The sequence below is a fragment of the Phocoena sinus genome, chromosome 9 (assembly GCF_008692025.1).
Source record: "Phocoena sinus isolate mPhoSin1 chromosome 9, mPhoSin1.pri, whole genome shotgun sequence".
Classification (NCBI taxonomy): Eukaryota; Metazoa; Chordata; class Mammalia; order Artiodactyla; family Phocoenidae; genus Phocoena; species Phocoena sinus.
The window spans coordinates 87,282,382-87,302,237 of NC_045771.1; the positions used below are offsets into that span (position 1 = coordinate 87,282,382).

Sequence of the window (19,856 nt, forward strand, 5' to 3'; positions counted from 1 at the left end):
TCACCAGGCTCCATCTCCCACCCACCATCCCTGACTCTCTCCTTGGATGTTATGACTCTTGTTAGACCTAGTTGCCTCTTCTCTGGTTTCCACCTCTCCCCCTGTGTGCCTTAGAAGAAATGCTTTGGGTTGGTCTGTCTGCATATCTAATTGTGTTATATTATGGAGAGTTACGTCACCTTGAAATAGCTCAATGTTTTAAAACAACGAACATATGAACCTTCAATCTACAAAATAGCTCTATTGTAAGTATTATATCTAAAATATATTTAATTTGTAAGAATTGGATCTACATATTTTTCAATAATTTTTTTCCAATAAAATAAGGTTCAGTTGTAAAATGCAAAACAGAGATATTAGTATGGTAAGGCCTAATAATAATCAAGGAGATAATAATTATTATCGCACTGGAAGGAGATTGGGGCTGGTTACCTGGGTTTGCTGAAGTCTGAGAAGTACATCTCTGCCAGCAGGTGCCACTGGATGCCCCCATTGTTGCTGTACTGGAGAAGGATGCCCTCCTCTCTGCTGTCGGGCTTGTTGCATGCAGCACTCTCTCCACCGATCTGTATGTAGAACTGGACAAAGTCCACCCAGGAAGTATCCAGATCCCAGCTCACCAACCGTCTTTTTCCAGCCTTTCGGAAGAACAGAAAAATCACAGATTCAATTATCTGGGAGCAATTAGTTGTTTCCGTTTCAAATTCATATGAGCATCCTAGCACTATGTGGAGATGATCTTATTCTCATTTATTGTTGAGAGGAGCAGGTTATGCCATTTAACTGCTCCTGGATCCATTCTATTAGTCTCTACATCACTGACTCCCAGATTCGGTTATGAGATCCTTGAGAACTGCTAATTCCACCAAAGGGTACTCAAAAGTCTTTAATAATAAAGCAAAATTCATTTTAATGAAAACACTCCCAGCATTCGCTTTGGAAATCTCCTCCAGGCAGAGTCACGGAGAAGAAAGACCACATACATACTTTGAAATCAGCTGGAGCTGGGTTTGAATCTCAGCCCATGATTCATGCTGTTCACTAGCTGTGTGACCTTTCTGAGCTTTTATTTTCCTCAAAGTTATAACATGGGTAATAATACCTTCCTTACAGATGTTGTGACAATTAGATGAAATAATATGTTACATAACTTGCCTAGCACACGGCATCTCTTCCTGAGGGGACAATCTCTTAATAGATATGCCCCGGCTCTCCTCCTCCCTGGGAATTGAGGTAAAACAGGCAAGACACAAACTTCTTGACAAAAAGAGAGTACTGAAGTCTCTCGGGCTCCCAGTCAGTCTATTTCTTGGAAATAGAGAGGGTGGGAGGGATCATTAAATAAGTTTTTGCAACCATTAAATGGTCTCTTTGTGTCTTAAAAATGTTAAAAACTTCCTCAAATCCAGCAACTTGCTTCTTTTGCTTAGTGCATCCCCTGCCTGTCACAGTTCTGTTGTGAGGTATGAGATACAAATTGACAAGGTTTGTCAACATTTCTGTTGTCTCTAAACCGTTTCATTGCTAACAGGATTGAAAAAAAGTTTGCTGATAAGATTCTTTCACCCAAACTGATTCTGCCAAAGCTAATCCATGGACTGCACTGAGTGGTCTTAGAGAGTTTCCGAGGAGTTCAATTAATATTTGGGAAGAAAACCTGAGACAGAATACACAGTATAGAGAAAAGCACCCCTCACACTTATAATTTAAACCCTACTCTAATCCACTAAGTTAATTAAGAAAGGGTTTCAGTTATTAGAAGTCACAGGGGAAATACTTGGGGATAATTATAGGAGTACACTGTTACTGATAAATGTAAAGCCAATTAAGAGATTCCAAAATAGACAAGGGTGCCAGCAAAAAGAGAACTGAGGTCAATCCTGAGACAGAAACTCATTTTTTGGAACTCTCAATTTTATGTATGTATTAGAAGAAATCTTAAAATATGCATTTTCAACGTGTTAGATGTGCTTTTCATTTTTCTTGCTGTTGATTTGAAATAGTGTTAAGTGGAAACAACTCAGAGATTATTATAATCTGATCTAGAATTTTCGTGCCTCAGGATCAGTACAGGAAGAATGAATCTGAGAAGAACCTAGCTGGTTAATTCCCACCCAGCAAACTTCTCAACGATAAAGATCTAAGGTGAGGAGAATGATAAATATCCAACTATCACAATTAAATGGTTGGAATGATTGGTCAATTGTGAAATTCACAGAACAGTATTGTTCTTCCAGGAGACTATGGTGTTGCTCTATAGAGATTTTGAGAGTGTTTTGTGGGATTTTTTTTTTTTTTTTTTTTTTTTGCGGTACACGGGCCTCTCCCTGCTGTGGCCTCTCCCGTTGTGGAGCAATGCGCAGGCTCAGCGGCCATGGCTCACGGGCCCAGCCGCTCCGCGGCATGTGGGATCTTCCCGGACCCGGGCACGAACCCGTGTCCCCTGCATCGGCAGGTGGACTCTCAACCACTGCACCACCAGGGAAGCCCTGTGGGATTTTTTAAAAATGAAAAATATACTAATGCTTGGTTTGGCACTGAAGATGTTTTTTCCTAGAGAGTAGTACAAGTCATTTTCTTTTGTTTGGTGACCTGAAATGCTGAACATTGTTTTAAAGGGGGAAAAGAGAGAAAAAGGAAATGGCTCAGGGCAAACTATTTTGTCAGAATTTAGAATCAGATGTTAACACACGGTTTGCAGTTTTTCTACTATACTATGATCAATGTATTTATGTATATGTGTAGATATATATAAACACGTAATATGCGTATACATGTGTTGGGAGTAATAGATTAAGGACTTCCTCATTCCTAGAGTGTGGAAAATACCCTCCAATTTCCCCCAGCATTCTAGGTTAAAATGTCTTCAGTGTTTAGATAAAATAATACAGAATTTAAAGGTAATGCCTACAGAATCTAGAGCCTTTATAACAAAACCTCTAAAATGCTTTATAAAAACTTTACCTTTTGACTTCCATTAAAACCTTCTTTAATCAAAATGCCAGTAGAATAAAAGTCTACTATATTTATTTGAAAATAACCATTTCTTTATAACTTTCTGTTGTTTTCCAATTTTCTTTCATCCATTCATTGATTTCTTTCTTCAGCAAATAATTACCGGTTGCCAGTTATACCAAGCTCAATACCACGTGTTATAAAAACAAACTTGAAAGGAGAGTTCACAGATACGTACGTGCAGGGAGAGTAATAACTTAGGGCTGCAGAGCAAGTTCTACTCCTTGTTAAATCCCATTTGGTCATATGATTAATGATGAATGCTCCAATCTATTCGGTCTCAAGGGTATTTATTGATATGTAAATGCCTAACGCAAGGCATGCCCTTCTGAGTTGAACATCTTATCTAGAAGTATGGCTCAGTCAGTAAGACTGTGCATTTTGCTGGGTACTGTGAGAATAAAAATAAAAATATGATCTATATATGTAGGGAACACAGTGAGAGGTGCAGTCAAAGAAAGGAAAGATCAGTGTACTCTGCCCTAGTCCCAGAAAGCCCCATGGAAGTGAAACCGAGCAGGACCCTGTGGGGCTTCTGGGCACAAAAGCCTTTCCGTGTGCCCCACTCCTTGTTTGTAGGGAATAGACTCCAGCCTCTATGACCTTCCTTGAGTCCCAAAGGACAGATTCAAACAGTTGTCAATCAGGGAAGGGAGGGTATGCAGAGTCAAGGGAGGAATGGCCAAGAAACAGTAATGCAGCCTTGGTGCAGGGCTGTGGTTCTGCCTCAAGGGATACACGTTAACAGTATCTTTTGAGCTCTTTATAGAACTAAAACCCAACAAGTGGCAGATGTCAGCATTCTTCATACCAGAGAAGACCACCTGAGGCCAGATTAAAGGAGCCAGAGAAGCCTATCAAGAGATCACCTGAGATGAGATTAAAAGAGTGCAAGGGGCTTCCCTGGTGGCGCAGTGGTTGAGAATCTGCCTGCTAATGCAGGGGGACACGGGTTCGAGCCCTGGTCTGGGAGGATCCCACATGCCGCGGAGCAACTAGGCCCGTGAGGCACAACTACTGAGCCTGCGCGTCTGGAGCCTGTGCTCTGCAACAAGAGAGGCCGTGATAGTGAGAGGCCCACGCACTGCGATGAAGAGTGGCCCCCGCTCGCCGCAACTAGAGAAAGCCCTTGCACAGAAACGAAGACCCAACAGAGCAAAAATGAATAAATTAATTAATAAACTCCTACCCCCAACATCTTCTAAAAAACAACAACAACAAAGAGTGCAGGCCCTGCACACACCCTAATCTTATCAGCAACCCCACCCTTGAACTATTGCTATAAAACTCCTCACCAAATCCTCCTGGGGCGGGAAACAGTTTTTCAGGGCAGGAGCCCACTGTGTCCCCCTTTGCCTGGCAAAGCAATAAAGCTATTCTTTTCTACTTCACCCAAAATTCTGTCTCTGAGATTCGATTTGGCACCAGTATACAGAGGCCAAGCTTTCGAAGTCAGAAGCAGCAGGATTTGGGCAAAACACTGCAAGGTTTATATGGATGTGAGAGGCCGTGGAAGGCATAACGCAAAGCAGTGGAGGCTAGGCAAAGAGGGAAATTGGCAAAATCTGGGATGATGAGGAGAGCTTCCTGTTTGGAGCAGAGGACTCATGTTTGGAAAAAGAAAATAAGTTCTGTAGTTAGGGCAGCAGTATTGGAGACTATCCTGAACACTGGTGATGGAAGAGTGACAGGACAGAAGCATGTTTTTAGGGAAATTAATCTAGGGTGGTCTGCAAAGGTCTAAGGAACACTTCCTTTGGGTTATTACCCCTTCTTTACTTCAATTATGCTGGCTGGTGGCAGGTACCAAACTGTGTATCCCACCTCTCTGCCAAAGGAGTGAGTACATAACTCTGGCCATGCCAATCATATTACAACATTCCCCAGACATGTGACTGGCCAATCAGAAACCTTTCCCACATTTTCCTATGGAGTTGTTTATAGAGCTCTGTGGTCATGGTTTCACTCTCACAACGACAGCTGACCTGAAAAGAGTCTCCTCTTAAGGAGAGAGCTCTGTGGGCATTTGAGTTTCCAGCTCCATGTATCTCTGAATCAAGTTTCATCTAAGCCCTCCCTGTTTTGATTACAAGAACCAATTTTCCTTCTTTTTTGCTTAAGCTAGTTTCTCTCACTTAGAATTCAAAACAGATCTGACTGATACAAGAGAAAAAAGTAAAAATATGATCCTTAGATATTTTGACAAAAATTTAGGGAGAAAGCTGGTTTCGGAGAGGAAGAGAATGATTTTATTTTTGAAATGCTGATTTTGTTAGTGGCAGGGCATACATATGGAAATATTCAATGATACCAGTTTGAAATTTATTTTCATAAAATGTAATTATGATAGCTAACACTTATAGGCTATTTCTATATGCCCAACACTATCCTTTATTCTTTACCTGCATCAACTCACTCTCAACATCCTACTTTACAGTCGAAAAAACTGTGACACAGAAAGATGTTATAACTCTGCAAGGTGAACCAATTAATTAGTTTTGGAGCCCAGGTATAAAGCCAGGTAGCTTGACTCCAGACATAATCTTGAATTAAGTGTTAGAAATATTGATATGTAACCTTTATATGTTTAAAATATCTGTGTGTATGCACACATGTTTACTGGGGTGTTTGGGTAAATATTGGTTAAGGATTCATAATCTTGTTTTAAAATTGATGGTTATGGGAGACACAATCTTTTCATTTCTGCATGATTATACAGTGTACCCAGATCTATGCAATGAATATTGGTCACTTATTGACTATTATCTCTAAGAATAATGACATGGGGATCTTAGATGTCAATGGATAAGAAATATCATTAAATGGAATCCGTCCCTGATTTTCTGTCATTTTCCAGCTTGTTTACTTTGTTATTTACATTTTCTTGTTTAAATTTTCTATCTTGTTTACATTTTCTATCTGATTCTTTGTTCTGCACCTGCCTCAAAACGAAAGCTGTACCTATTTCTGCATTTGCATACATTAACTTGTTTTGGATTTCTGCCCAAACAGGTTCTGCAACACATCAGCCCTATGGTATATCACCCACCTTTGTGTACTTGCTATGTGACGTGGAATGGGACATTTTCAGTTGTCCTAGAATTGGTGGCTATAGTCCCTGCTGGAAAGAAGTGGTGCTGGTCACCCCACATTCTAAAGAGAGCTGCCAATAATTAGGGTTGAACACATTGCTCAGGTTGGAGAGCTGGACCTGCTCCCCTCTGCAGTCCTTTCGAAAACTATATGAAGAGATGAACTGGAGGAGGCAGGAAGAAAAGAATATCCTGTCTGGACTGTAGCAAGGGAAGAGAGGAAGGTGGGTCTCTCAGCCGCATCCCTCACCAAGCAACACGGGTTAGGAGTATTCCAAGAGAATCAGACTTAGGGATTCTGGCTGGCACCTCAATCCCTAGTTGGTATGTACTGATCTGTCTGCTTCCACTGGGAAAGCTGAACCCTGCAAGAAAACCGTCTACTCAGAGTCCCTGTTATGAGGTGCCCCCAAATTCATATGTTGAAAGGCTAACCCTTATAGGGATCGTATTAGGAGGTGAGGCCTTTGGCAGGTAGTTAAATGATGAAGGTGGAGTCCTCATGATGGGATGAGTGCCCTTATAAGAAGAGACAGGAGAAGGCCTGCTTTCTCCCTCTGCTCTCTCTCCACCATGTGAGGATACAATGCAAAGATGGCCGTCCTGCAAATGTGGAAGCAGGCCCTCACTAGACATTGGATCTGCTAGTGCCTCGATCTTGGACTTTCCAGCTTGCAGAACTGTGAGAAAAAAACATTTGCTGTTGAAGCCACCCACTCTATGGTATTTTGTTATAGTAGCCCAAGTTGACTAGGACGGCCCCACATCAGCCGATGCCACCAGCAGCCACCAAACTGAGCTGAAATAGGACCTGAGATGTCTGCTCTTGATGTAGAGCTGGTCAGTACCCTAGGAATGGCTTTGCACACCCCTACCCTCATCTTTATTCCTCCTTCCTCCAATCATATTCTTGGGATTAATGGATTGACAAATTGAATAAACATTTCTAGAAATGTTTTCTACATGTTAGGTACCGTTCTACATGATTTACAAGTACTAACTCATTTAACCTGAGTTATTAACTCATTAATAACCCTAATGAGGCAGATACTCTTTTACAAATGAGGAAGCCAAGTCACAGAGAGGTTAAGGTATTTGTTCCAAGTCACACAGCTAGGAAGTGGCAGAATCAGACTGAAACAGGCAGTCTGGCTCCAGAGTTGCTGTTGTTAACTTCTAAGCTCCGCTACCTCCACCACCACTCACGTCCTCACCCCCAGGCCCACGTGCTCATACACCCTCCAAAGCCTGGTATGAGAAGGGGCCAAGACCCTGCCCCACTCAAAGCCCCCCAAGACACAAGCCTGGCTGGCACTGGAGGAAAGGAAAGCAATGAGCTTTAAATCAGGTCCAAGAAAGGCAGGAATTTTAAACTGGCCTATCTGGATTTGTAGTAAGCAAAGACAAGCATAAAACTATGAATTTCCCAAATGGAGCTAAGGCATAGAAATTTGACAAAGTCCAGTCAAAAGCAGGGAATGTGGGGAAAAATAAAACTGTGTCCTATTTGTACCTTCTGAGTTCAGACGGCTCCAACATCAGTCAAATATTGAAATAGCTACTGTCCTGATCACTTACTCCCGGCTCTTAGTCCTACCTTGCTGAAATACAGAGATGATCCAGAAGAGATGACTCCACACCCTTCTTCTGGTTTTACAATTTCTCCCCCAATAACTTCTTGCCAGTCAGACTCCCAAGCATTTGGGTTCTCAAAGTCCGACATGATCGTGGAAGGAAGGGCAGCTTCTGGGTGGCACTCAGTGCCTTGGTATCCCTGGTCACACCTACGAGAGAGGAGGGCCGAGTGAACAAGTGATGGACTACTGTGTGAATGCCACAGCCATCTGACCTGCAACATTTCCTATATCTCACTTTTGTTAGGTATTAGCATCTGTACTAGACTTTTCTCTACAGTGCAATCTTTGAATATGGTGGTAGCAACCTTCAGTTTTGCACAAGGCGGAAAAAGGGATAGAATCCATTCTTAAAACAAATAGTGCTGTAACAGGAGAGATGAGGCATCAAGTAGTAACGAAGAAGGATACAGGCGTGTGTGCACATGTGTGATGGGGGGAGGGGAAGGATTGTGAGATCTTCCCGTAGGTTTAAAAGGTCACATATAAATGTTTTTCTGCTCACCCAACATTTAATTGTGGCCGGGTTTTATAGTTCCTCTTTCTGATTAGATTATGTCTCTTTTAGAGTCTTTAAGTATTCAAGTGTGTTCCTATCTCATCCTCATTAGCGATAATCACCATCTCCCATGGTACACAACCTTGAGCTTCTGGTGAAGTGCTGTAGGAAAGCGTGTAGCAGCTGTTTGACTAGACCTTTAAGACTATCAAGGGAAGGAAGGGGGAAGCAATAGCAAGGCTCTGTTAACTAACAAAGAGGACTTTGGGGCTAATTGATAAACTCTGAAATTTAAACCCAGGAGGTTACATTTTAAGGTTTACAATCTATGGCTTTATACCTATTGAAATACAACAATATCTTTTACATCAGAATAAAGACAGAAAGGAGGATCGTTTTCCTTTGGCGATCTCATTATTTATCAGGTGATCCCTATAACTGATGACAGCTGCTGTGGTATGGCTATAAACACACATCCGGAAAAGCAGAGTCAACCAGGCCTCCTGACGCACGTACCTGCACACGCCGTGGTCGCAAGAGCCGTGCCCACTGCACATGTTTGGGCACTGCTGCCCAATGTAAATGCTGTCTAACGCCCACTCGTCTTGGGCAGTGTAATAGCTCTGACTCCAGCGGAAGCGGGTGGCGCTGGACCTAGAAACAAGGCACAGTAACGAAAACAGTATTTAAACTGACATGGGACCGTATAGACAAGAAACGGTGGAGCTCAAAATCCTTCAGAGAACGAACTCTCTGGAACTTGAATTTAGCTGCTAATCATCCACCATGAAGGAAAGCCTATTTTGTATATACCTCAATCTTAATTTATTTGAGACTACATTTAATTAATAAATTTGTATTTTAAAGAAAAACACAATATCAGATTTTTGTTGTTGTTGCACAGGGATTTGACGCGCGGAAAAGAAAGGAAGTAAAACGATATTTTTTAAAAATAAAAATTTGTAAGAAACTGTCTCTTTCACAGATGAAAATGTGCAGTGTTTAACTCAGAGTAAGGCAGTTTCTTAAAATAAACGTATCAGTAGTTATTGGAAGACTTCCAGTTAACTCTCAATATAAAACAAAAGTTTTGTTTGGAGGTATGGTTTTGGGGTTGAGGGGATGGGCTACAATGTACTATTTTACAAGTAAGAACATCTGGGTGCTAAATCCTGCTTCTTATTTCTGAAACATTAACTTGCTTAGGTTTCATGGACAAACTGATGTTAAGTGGAGATAAAAACTTTAAAACAGTCCATTACACATAGAGAAACACTTGGGACCCTGATTCATCTACACTACATATAAAGTCTGAAGAAGAGGATGTTTTGAGAGCAATGGCAGGAAGGTTTTCATTCACTGACTACCATAAAAAAATTCTTTTAAAATCACATCATACTTTTCACCTCTAAGAATTTTCAGGGATCCATGATTAGTTCTTTCTGGTCAAAGCGCAAAAAAAAAAAAAAGAAAACAAAAAGAATTTGCAGAATTAACGTGCATGCTCAGTTCCATTAATTAAACCCTCCCCAAGTACACTATCTACAGATACACTTGATCTTAATGGCTCTGCATGATCCATTAAAGTCTACTGCATCAATTACCCACATATTGAATACTCCCTAAGTACATAACAGGCTGTTAAAATCCAGACTAAGACTTTACTGTTTATTTTACTAATGATCTGTGGCTAATAGGTTGCATTTTTATTCCTAGTAGGATGATTCCAGGAATCACTGAGATGCATCCACTAGACACAGGTTAGCGGGATATCAGTGTTCTTCATGATACATACGATGAGACAGATGCACCTCTTCTATGGTAATAGTTTATATTTGTAATCTAACAGCCATCACAATTTTCACAGTCCCATTAAGAAATGTTTTTTAGAAAAGCCTACTATAAAAGTAGGTACATTATCTTAGAGCCCCACAGAATACAAATAAATTAAGATGCATGCACCACTGTCATTTAAAGGAGAGATGACTATATTTCTTTTAAGATTGATTACAATCTGAGTCAAGTCTAGGGTCACACGTATCTAGACGGTGAACTCCTTTGGGGACAGGGATATGTTTTTGTCTCAGTAGTTTGCACAGGAACAGAATAAAGTAAGTGTACAAAAACAGTCTGCTAAAAAATGAGCCGATGAGTGGAGGGACAAGGCCAGGAAAGGGCAGCCTGTTTCTGACTTCTGCAGGTAACAGTGTGAAGAAAGTGCTAGGAATCAGGAGACCCGTCCCCCAGGACCCTGGCTCTGTAATTTATCAGCTGTGTGATCTTTACTGGAAAATTTAAGACTTCAGGGGCTTCTAGTTCCTCACCTCTCAAATAAATAGATTGGGCAATCTGATTTCTAAGATCCCTTCCAGCTCAAAAATGTAATGATTGCTCTGGTGGTTTGTTGACCGAGGTGATAGTTTATTTTCTTTAGAGTCACATGCTTACATGAAACCCATGGCATACATTATTTTGAAGTTTTGATGTTTCAGACATTAAAATGGGGTTGGAGGGTTTCAGAACCTGACCTAGATTTCTCAATTTATGCTTCTAAACAGTCACATGTAAACACTCTCCAAATTCTTTTTATAAGTAAATTAATCCTTACATGTACCTATGAACTCTTGAAAAGATATTTCCTTAAGATAAAAAGCTTAAAAAGTGAATTATTCCATTTAAAGTGACAATCCACAGTTTCATGTACTGATGTTAATTAACAGAAGAGAAAGCAAAAGAGGTTGAATATTGGCTTCGTTTTTAGTGAGAAAAAAAAATTAGTTGTGTGAGCAATCTCCAGCTGGTCACATGTGAGAACACAGGGTGTGATCTCACTGATTTGCAGCTGCATCACTGCTAAATATCGCCCTCAATACAAATATTTAATTTGCCAATTTTCTCTTTCTCTCTCTCCCTTCCTCTTTCTCCCGGCCTCTGCCTCTCTCTCAAAACTAAGTATTCTTAGGAGGAAAATCTTGTATACTTTGGATTGAGTCTGGAAATAGCACTACTGCTGTGTGGATCATGAAATGAAGTTGACCTACATTTAAAATTCAAACTATGGATTCTCAAAGGCAACAAAACTTGACAGTCTTTTCTTTATTTGATTTTTTTCCTCTTATAAACTTCTAGACTGAAATAAAATATCACTGAGTCATCTCTCGATAGTTAGGTAACTGAGGAATCAAGGTAAATGAAGTCCGGCTAAATTGTATTTTCTACCTTCAGAGTGACTATAATTACATTTACCCAAATATCCTGAAACTCATTCAGTCATTAGGTGTTGATTTGTTCATGAAGTCAGCTACTGACAGCCGTTTGGGTCTCATTAGGCCCTGTTCTTATGTAAATGTCTCTCACAAAAACAAAATTAATTTTCATTGGGTAACAAATGTTCAGTTCACATACAAAATAATTTCTTTGAGCAGGTGTATACATGTTCAGTATTCCACTCTAAGTTGTCCTATCTAGCATTATCTTCTAAAGTTAACAGATCTTTGACAGTGCAGACCAAATTTGCTTGTCTACGTTCAATTTATAGTTGCATACGCTGGACAATCAAAACAGCAGAAGAAAGATTCACCAAAAGGAATATTGCTTCACACTAAACTGTACTTCCTTGCCCCAATGCTTGGGAAAAACATGCAATCTGCAAAAGTTTGAAATGCATATAATAAAGTTATCAAGAATGCCAAAGAGAATAAATGTACTTTATCTTTATAGCGGAGATTTAAAGCATTACAGATCTGAAAACAATGATAATAACCAGTTGAACACTATTTTTTTGAAATACTATAGCAATAATGTTTAGTTTACGTATTAGTCAGTAGAAATGTTAAAATAAATATCCTATCGGGTGGTTTGTTTTTAAGAAATATTTTTACTTTCTTTACCCAGGGCTTTGAGGGAAACCTCGAAAAACAGAATTCAATTATTTACCTACATGTACTTAAAGGCAAATTGTCAGGAATGATCTAGTAGATTTTTTTTCAGTTTGTAAAAAGAGATGGTTTGTAATAAAACATCTCTTTAGTTCATCAAGGCACACTGAATTGAAATTTATTTAATTTCCCAACATTTAATGAGCACCCCTACAACATGACAGGCTCTGTGTTAAAACTAAAGAGTTTAAGGATCAATATATTTCCTCTCAAGTGCTGAATAAACATTGACAAGAACCAGACCTTTTCTTACTATACTAAAACTTTCAACCTCGTGGTACTTTTTTTTTTTTTCCTTTTTCTTTTTTTGCGGTACGCGGGCCTCTCACCGCTGTGGCCTCTCCCGTTGAGGAGCACAGCCTCCAGACGCGCAGGCCCAGCGACCATGGCTCATGGGCCCAGCCGCTCCACGGCATGTGGGATCCTCCTGGACCAGGGCACGAACCCGTGTCCCCGCATCGGCAGGCAGACTCTCAACCACTGCGCTACCAGGGAAGCCCTATCTTTTAAGCTAAGAAAATAATAATGCTACATACCATCTCAGTGTAAAATAACCTGCAAAGGCTTTTGCGATAAAGGACGATACTTTTTGGATATTACCTAAACTATATTAATTAAGAATTATAATTTAAAACTTTTCTGGGAACAAAAGGACATCTCTAAAATACACTATCAGTATTATCTTGTCATCATAATTTTGAAATTGTACCCCACATGTCAATGAATAAAAATCAGTGTTTTTTACATAATGAGGGTAATATACATAATGGCAAAATAATGGGGGCAAATTAAATAAAAGAAGCTCAGTAGCTTTGCACCAAGTATGACCAGTATTTCAATGTTTGATGTGTCGCTTTTTATACTCTTGATAGATATGCTTGGAATATCATTGAAATTAAATAAAAATCTTGATTATATTCCCAGCAGTAGATATAAAAAAGTAGGATGTTAGAAAAAGTAGCAACTTGTTATACAAAGCATTAATAGAGTATCCAGGAAATGGCTCACAGTTGGATATAAAAAAATCTGTGGAAATCAAATTTCAAGCATTTTGTTCCAACCGACATAATGATGAATCCTTAAAAATAATCAAGGAGACATTCTTCTATAATGTAGTAATTCAATCTTCAACTAAAGGAGGTATAATAATAATTCTAGGTAGTTATCTAACCAATTTTTTTTTGTACAGCCTAACTTACATAAAATAGTCTGAGAAGGGTTGATTTAGTAATTTTTTTTACAAAAGGGGTCTTGGAAGGCAGATACCACAGAAAAATATAATTTTTGTCTCTTTTATGCTTTTTCTGCTACACAAATCACAGAATCTTAGAATTCCAGAACTGCCAGGGACCTTTTAAGATTGTCTAGTTCAACCTCTTCATCATACATATAAGGAGTCACGTTTGAAGAGGTTAAATGGCTAAAGCATGTAGTCAATCAGTAGAGATATACTGAGAACTCAGCCCTTCTAATTTCTAGTCAAAGGTTCTTTCCTGGGCAAGCTCGTCCTATCCCAGGGTTTAAACAGGACTCATACTATTTAACTTTTCAACCCAAACCTCTTTTCTGAGCTCCAGGTTCATAAGTCCAATTGGCTTCTTGACATTTCTGCTTGAGTAGATAAGTATCTCAAACTTCACATTACAAAACCTAAGAAGCACTATGTCTCTTAATTCTCTGCCCTAAATCCACTCCTCCAATCCCTCCCATCTCAGTCAATGGTATTATCATCCAACAATGTTCCCAGACCCAGACTTTAGAAACTGCTTTTGATTCTTCCATTTCTACCTCAGCCCCAATCTGGTCCATCAACAAGCCCTATTTGATTAAAATGCATTTCATAAAAGATGTCTCCTTCCATGTTGTTACTATCATACTCCAAGCCACCTAAACATCTAATGCCTGGACCTCCCCCCTCCCCGCTGGAACTGGTCTCCCTGTCTTCACTCTTTATCCTACAATCTATTCCTCACACAGGCCTCAGAGTGTTCAGTCTAACATGAAACAATGTAACATTTGGGGAAAATGTGCTTTTCTCTTTCATATTATCAAATGTTTAACTTTCTCCCTAGTTACTGAGGCTTCTGCTTCCTGGGGGATGATTTCCATTGTTACTGAAAGAATGTGAATAGAGAAAAAGAGTGTATATTAAATTTTTAAAAGAAAAAGAAGGGCTTTGAACCAAGAAAACAGCCATGCAATCCAAACTGTCTTGACATAAGAGTTTTTAGATTCCTGCATCATTCTCTTTTTTTTTTTTTTTTTGCATTACGTGGGCCTCTCACTGCTGTGGCCTCTCCCGTTCTGGAGCACAGGCTCCAGACGCACAGGCTCAGCAGCTATGGCTCACGGGCCCAGCCGCTCCACGGCATGTGGGATCTTCCCAGACCGGGGCACGAACCCGTGTCCTCTGCATCCGCAGGCGGACTCTCAACCACTGAGCCACCAGGGAAGCCCTCTATCATTCTCTTTTATATGTCAAACCCAAAGGAACTGGCTCATTGAATTTTCCCAAAAAAAGAAAAGTTGAGGCAAAAGGGAGATGAGAAAAAGCCAGGACAGTTTGGAAACCAAACTTTCATTGGCTCTATTTTTCAAATAGCCTAGGAATAAAAGAAAGATCTTTTGATGCTGAAAAAAAAGAATGCATCTTGCCACGTTGTGCTTAATTCTTCTTCATATTCGTCATGCTAAAAGAGATAGAAAAGTTAAAGTGACAGCCATATCTGAAGATGTCATCTCTCACCAAGTTTTCTGGGGAAGAAGCACTATGACTCTTTTCCACTGTGTGAACTCACTGGCATGGTAAATACTTGCTGATGTAAATTCCTGACAACTCGGCATACTTGGAAGGCATTCCTAAAAGAGAATCATGCAAAAATTCAATTCAGCTTCTGTTTCCTCCAGGGCAATATGTTTACTCTCTCAACTCAAGTGAAAAAGAGCTTGGAGAAATCTAATGTTACAACCTCAACCATTTGCAACATGAATGCAATCTATAAATTGTCCTTCTGTGAAGCTGAAATATTTGGGAAATAATTTAAATGAGATCCCACAGTGGAATTAAATGTCTTCCAATTCTCACACGGAAAAACAGAAAATGGATTAGGATCCATTTTTTGGCCTGTTAGCATAACATTGGCATTTGGTAAAATTATCCTATTCACTATGTATTTATGCATTTGTTGCAATATCAGACCACCAGTATGTATATATAAAGAAGTACATTTTATTCCAAGAAACTGGAATTATGTATTTCTTTTTTAAAACAAGAGATACCATATTCTTAATATGATCTACCTGCAGGTGAAGAGATTTAGAAAAGAACAGATGAAGACATGCTATAGAGAAAGAAGAAAGAGACATTTATAGAAAAAGAGAGCTAGAGAAAATAATGTTGAAAACACCATCCCAGTATATCTAGTCCTGAAGTTATTCCCATTTTTAAAAATTTTCAATTGCTCTTTAGTATCTGATAATGCAGAATGTGGCATCCTTGTAATCCATTGCTGACTTGATGTCAATTCTGTTACAAATAACATTGTTCCTTTTAAACGAAAACTAAACTTTTAGAACTGCAATTCTTTGCTTCCTGTGTTAAAACGTGAAGGCTACCTATCACAAACTTTAGAAAAAATAGACTTACCTCTTGTACGAGGTGCCAGGTGAGGCCATGGTTGGTTGAATACTCTAGTTTCACCTGGTTGTCCATGTGTGGAGTGTATTTCTGGCCACAGCCCATCACCAAGCTGAACTGAATCATGTAGGATGCTCCTATCTGCATTGATTGTGTTTCCACATAGCGCATACTTGAGGCAAGTTTAGAATCTCCTGTAAAACTGAAAGACAGAGGTGGAAATCAGAAAATTAAAAACAGCAATATATTAGGGAAAAATTAAGCTCTTTGTTTCATATCATACATCAAAATAGTTTCATTTTACTTATTTAAACCTTGCCAAGCTCTAGAATGGATTTTAGTTAATCTAAAAAAGGCAATTTGAAGGCTTTCCTGGTAGCACAGTGGTTAAGAATCCGCCTGCCAATGTAGGAGACATGGTTCGAGCCCTGGTTGGGGAGGACCCCACATGCTGCGGAGCAACTAAGCCCGTGCGCCACAACTACTTAGCCTGCCCTCTAGAGCCCACGAGCCACAACTACTGAGCCCACGCACGCCTAGAGCCTGTGCTCCGCAACAAGAGAAGCCGCTGCAGTGAGAAGCCCACGCACCACGACGAAGAGTAGCCCCGGCTCACCTCAACTAGAGGAAGCCTGCGTGCAGCAACGAAGACCCAATGAAGCCAAAAATAAATAAATAAATTTATTTAAAAACAAAATCTTAAAAAAGGCAATTTGAAACAATCTGCCTATCAAGGAAGCAACATTTTCTTTTAAGTTAATACCTACAGTTGTCAAATATATTTGAAAATGGGTACTCACTCATATACTGCTCATGAGTATAAACCCTTTGACTCATTTCTTGGAACCTAGCCTAAGGAAATAGTCCTAAATTCAAAAATAATTTTATAAAATACGATGAATATTGTAGGTTTACTCATAGTAGTAATTGGCAACCATTTAAATGTCAAACTGTAGGGAAAATGGAATGCTTTAGTAAATTGGTATAGTCACGATAGATTGTCCATATTTCAAATATTAATGAAGGTTATGTAATCAAATTAACGTGTATGTGAAAAAGTAAGTTTTAAAAAAATCCACAAAATGATGAATGAAGGAAATTCACCAGAATGTTTGCAGGGGCTGTGTTTGATGGTAGGAAATGGGACAATTTAAAACTTCTCATTTTTCTTATTTTCCAAATAGTCTTTAATGCTCAGCCATTAAATACTGAAAACATGATAATGCAGTTCTAATGGTTGTACCTCAACTCAAAAATTCCCATGTTTTACTTGTCTCAATTGAGTACTACGGGATTATAAACTGCTTGAAGGCCCGCACAATTACTTTTTCAGAGAAAAGTGCTCAAGGAATTTATAACCTACCAGAGGAGATTAAAATATGGACATGCTTCACTGTAGTTAATATGGGTCAATGTAAATATTCCCAGGGCCAACCACACTGGGGCTTGTCTGTCACAGTACTTGGTACTGCCATTCTGAAGCAGGTCAAGTACCACTGTTCAATGGTAAGGGGGCTTAGCTGACAAAGGAGATAATGCAATACTCCATGAAATCTTTGAGGCACTTAATATTTTTTCTTAATTCCCCTTTGCTGAATCAGCAAAATAAGAAGCTACTACTCTGATTTGCTTCTTGCAGAGTTTAAGATGTTATTATTATTTTAATTTTTTTTTTTTTTGCGGTATGCGGGCCTCTCACTGTTGTGGTCTCTCCCGTTGCGGAGCACAGGCTCCGGACGTGCAGGCTCAGCGGCCATGGCTCACGGGCCCAGCCGCTCCACGGCATGTGGGATCCTCCCAGACTGGGGCACGAACCCGTGTCCCCTGCGTCGGCAGGCGGACTCTCAACCACTGCGTCACCAGGGAAGCCCTAAGATGTTATTTAAAGATGGAATTTTGCCTGTATGGAAGATCATCATGGGTTTGGGCTCAAGGCTATAAAATTTAAGAAGCTTTTTCCACACAATGACTAATTACTGTTTAACTAAGTTTTAAACACTTGAACAACAAATAGAGTAATAAAATGTAAGAGCCCTAATCTCTGCTTTAGTGTACCATTCATAAACGAAGGGAAAAGTCTTATTTAGTACTGCTAGGCTTACAAATCCAGTGCTACAACTTGTTTGTTGCTATTATAAAGATGCCCACCAGTTGCTGAGTTAGGCCTATATCCTAAGACAGTGCTAAGCACAATGCGCATATTACAATACATCCTTACAATAACTCTATGAAGTAGGAACAATTACCTCTAGTTAACAAATAAGGAAATGGGGATAGTAAATGGTACAGACTCAATGAGAAATCAGCTTTGCCTGACTCCAAAACCTCTCAACCAATACACTATCTCTTTGTCCTTCTATTACTCTAAGATGGAGAAGAAAACACTGTCTTTTCTTTTTTTTTAACACTGTAGTTTTGAATAATTTTCAGTTATACTTAATTTAAAAAGCATTAACTTTCTGTTACTATGCAATGATGCTCTGATGTTAGAGATGTAAAACCATGATTGCTGCTATGTGTTAGGGCACACAGGATGTGATCTAGAAAATATGAAGCTGTAGGATGCATTTTTTAACAATATTAAAAAAATAAATCAACATAGAGCAAAAATAATAGTAAGCTATATAGGCACAAACTCACCTATATAAATTCCAGTCTTTAAAACAGGCAAAAAAATCCCAAATGCTTCTCCCTGTGAGAAATGAATGCCGCTTTTTGCTTCAAGGGTTATATGCTTTATGAGAAAGGCAATCAGAGGCAGCCAACTAGGGTTGATTTAACTTTTTACTTTAAAGGTACATGGGCATCTGGTAAAAAAACCACAGAGTGCATGGAAGCACATGGGCTGAACGGTCTACAGGCCACACAGAGGCACTAAAACTTTCTCACTCGTGTCATGTACATTGTCTCTCCACCCCAGCATTTCTGAAATAATTTAAGATTATTTTCACAATCAGCTCCTTTTAAATTCCTCCCTTCTGAGATGGTTTAGTGTCCTGGCAATTCTACACAGATTCAGAAAGAAGTGCTACGTTTTGTAAATAGTGCCTGCACCCAAATTTTGCATAGTAACAAATTAACCATGAACTTGGTTGGAAAGAGGAAGCATTCAAACCTGAGAAGTGTGTGCTCTGTGAGCTACCCTGATGATAACGGCTTTTAAAGGTGCCAAGACACCAAGAAAGAAACAAGACAAAAAGTATAAAAGGACAAGTTAAGAGGCTAAATGAGGACAGTTAAACAGTGACAATAAAATTCTTATTTAGCATGAATGTTCGTTCCACTGGTAATTGTGGGCAGATATTGTTGGGTAGGCTGATCAGCTGCCATCCACAGCCCCTCTCTTCCCCAGTCACCTTGTAGTGATTGGTCTGGGGGTTGCCCAAGTCCATCATAAGTCTCACCAATGAGATGTAAGTGAAAGATGCTAGGTGAGTATACTCACTCAGCTTTAATATAAGCTTTTAAAAAAGAGACAGATGGAGTTGGCTGGCATGTCCTTTTGCCTGTTGCTCCTACTGTTTTCCTTCCTCCCTAAAGGGGCAGCAGTCAGCCTATGAACAAAAATATTCAGTTGGAGCTCTCTTTGCTGAGATGGTGGAGTAGAAGGATGAAGAGAACATGGGTCCCTGATGCCCTTGTTAAGCTGCTTACCAGCCCTGGATTGCCAGTCCTAGGACTGCTTGTCACAAATGACAAATAAGCCTCTTCACTTTTGCTTATGCCACGGTCAGTCTTTTCTGGTTGTTTTTGTTACAACCCAGAGCTGAATGCATTTCTTTCTTTCTTTTTTTTTTTTTTTGCGCTACGTGGGCCTCTCACTGTTGTGGCCTCTCCCGTTCTGGAGCACAGGCTCCGGACGCGCAGGCCCAGCGGCCATGGCTCACGGGCCCAGCCGCTCTGCGGCATGTGGGATCTTCCCGGACCGGGGCACGAACCCGTGTCCCCTGCATTGGCAGGAGGACTCTCAGCCACTGCGCCACGAGGGAAGCCCTGAATGCATTTCTGATACACCTGTCATACTTCATGGTATTGCAGGAT

General features: G+C 39.9%; 1 protein-coding gene across 2 annotated transcripts in view; it reads right to left on the minus strand.

The window, feature by feature from the left end:
- The window catches only part of RELN (reelin), a 518,443-nt gene that overhangs the window by 111,793 nt on the left and 386,794 nt on the right, over positions 1-19,856 (minus strand). For both annotated transcript variants that reach the window (XM_032643899.1, XM_032643900.1), the window contains exons 21-25: positions 15,825-16,017; positions 14,925-15,037; positions 8,757-8,894; positions 7,705-7,891; positions 433-638 (exon numbers count right to left, since the gene is read on the minus strand). In XM_032643899.1, the coding sequence (XP_032499790.1) occupies positions 433-638; positions 7,705-7,891; positions 8,757-8,894; positions 14,925-15,037; positions 15,825-16,017 (837 nt within the window). The remainder of the gene's footprint in view (positions 1-432; positions 639-7,704; positions 7,892-8,756; positions 8,895-14,924; positions 15,038-15,824; positions 16,018-19,856) is intronic.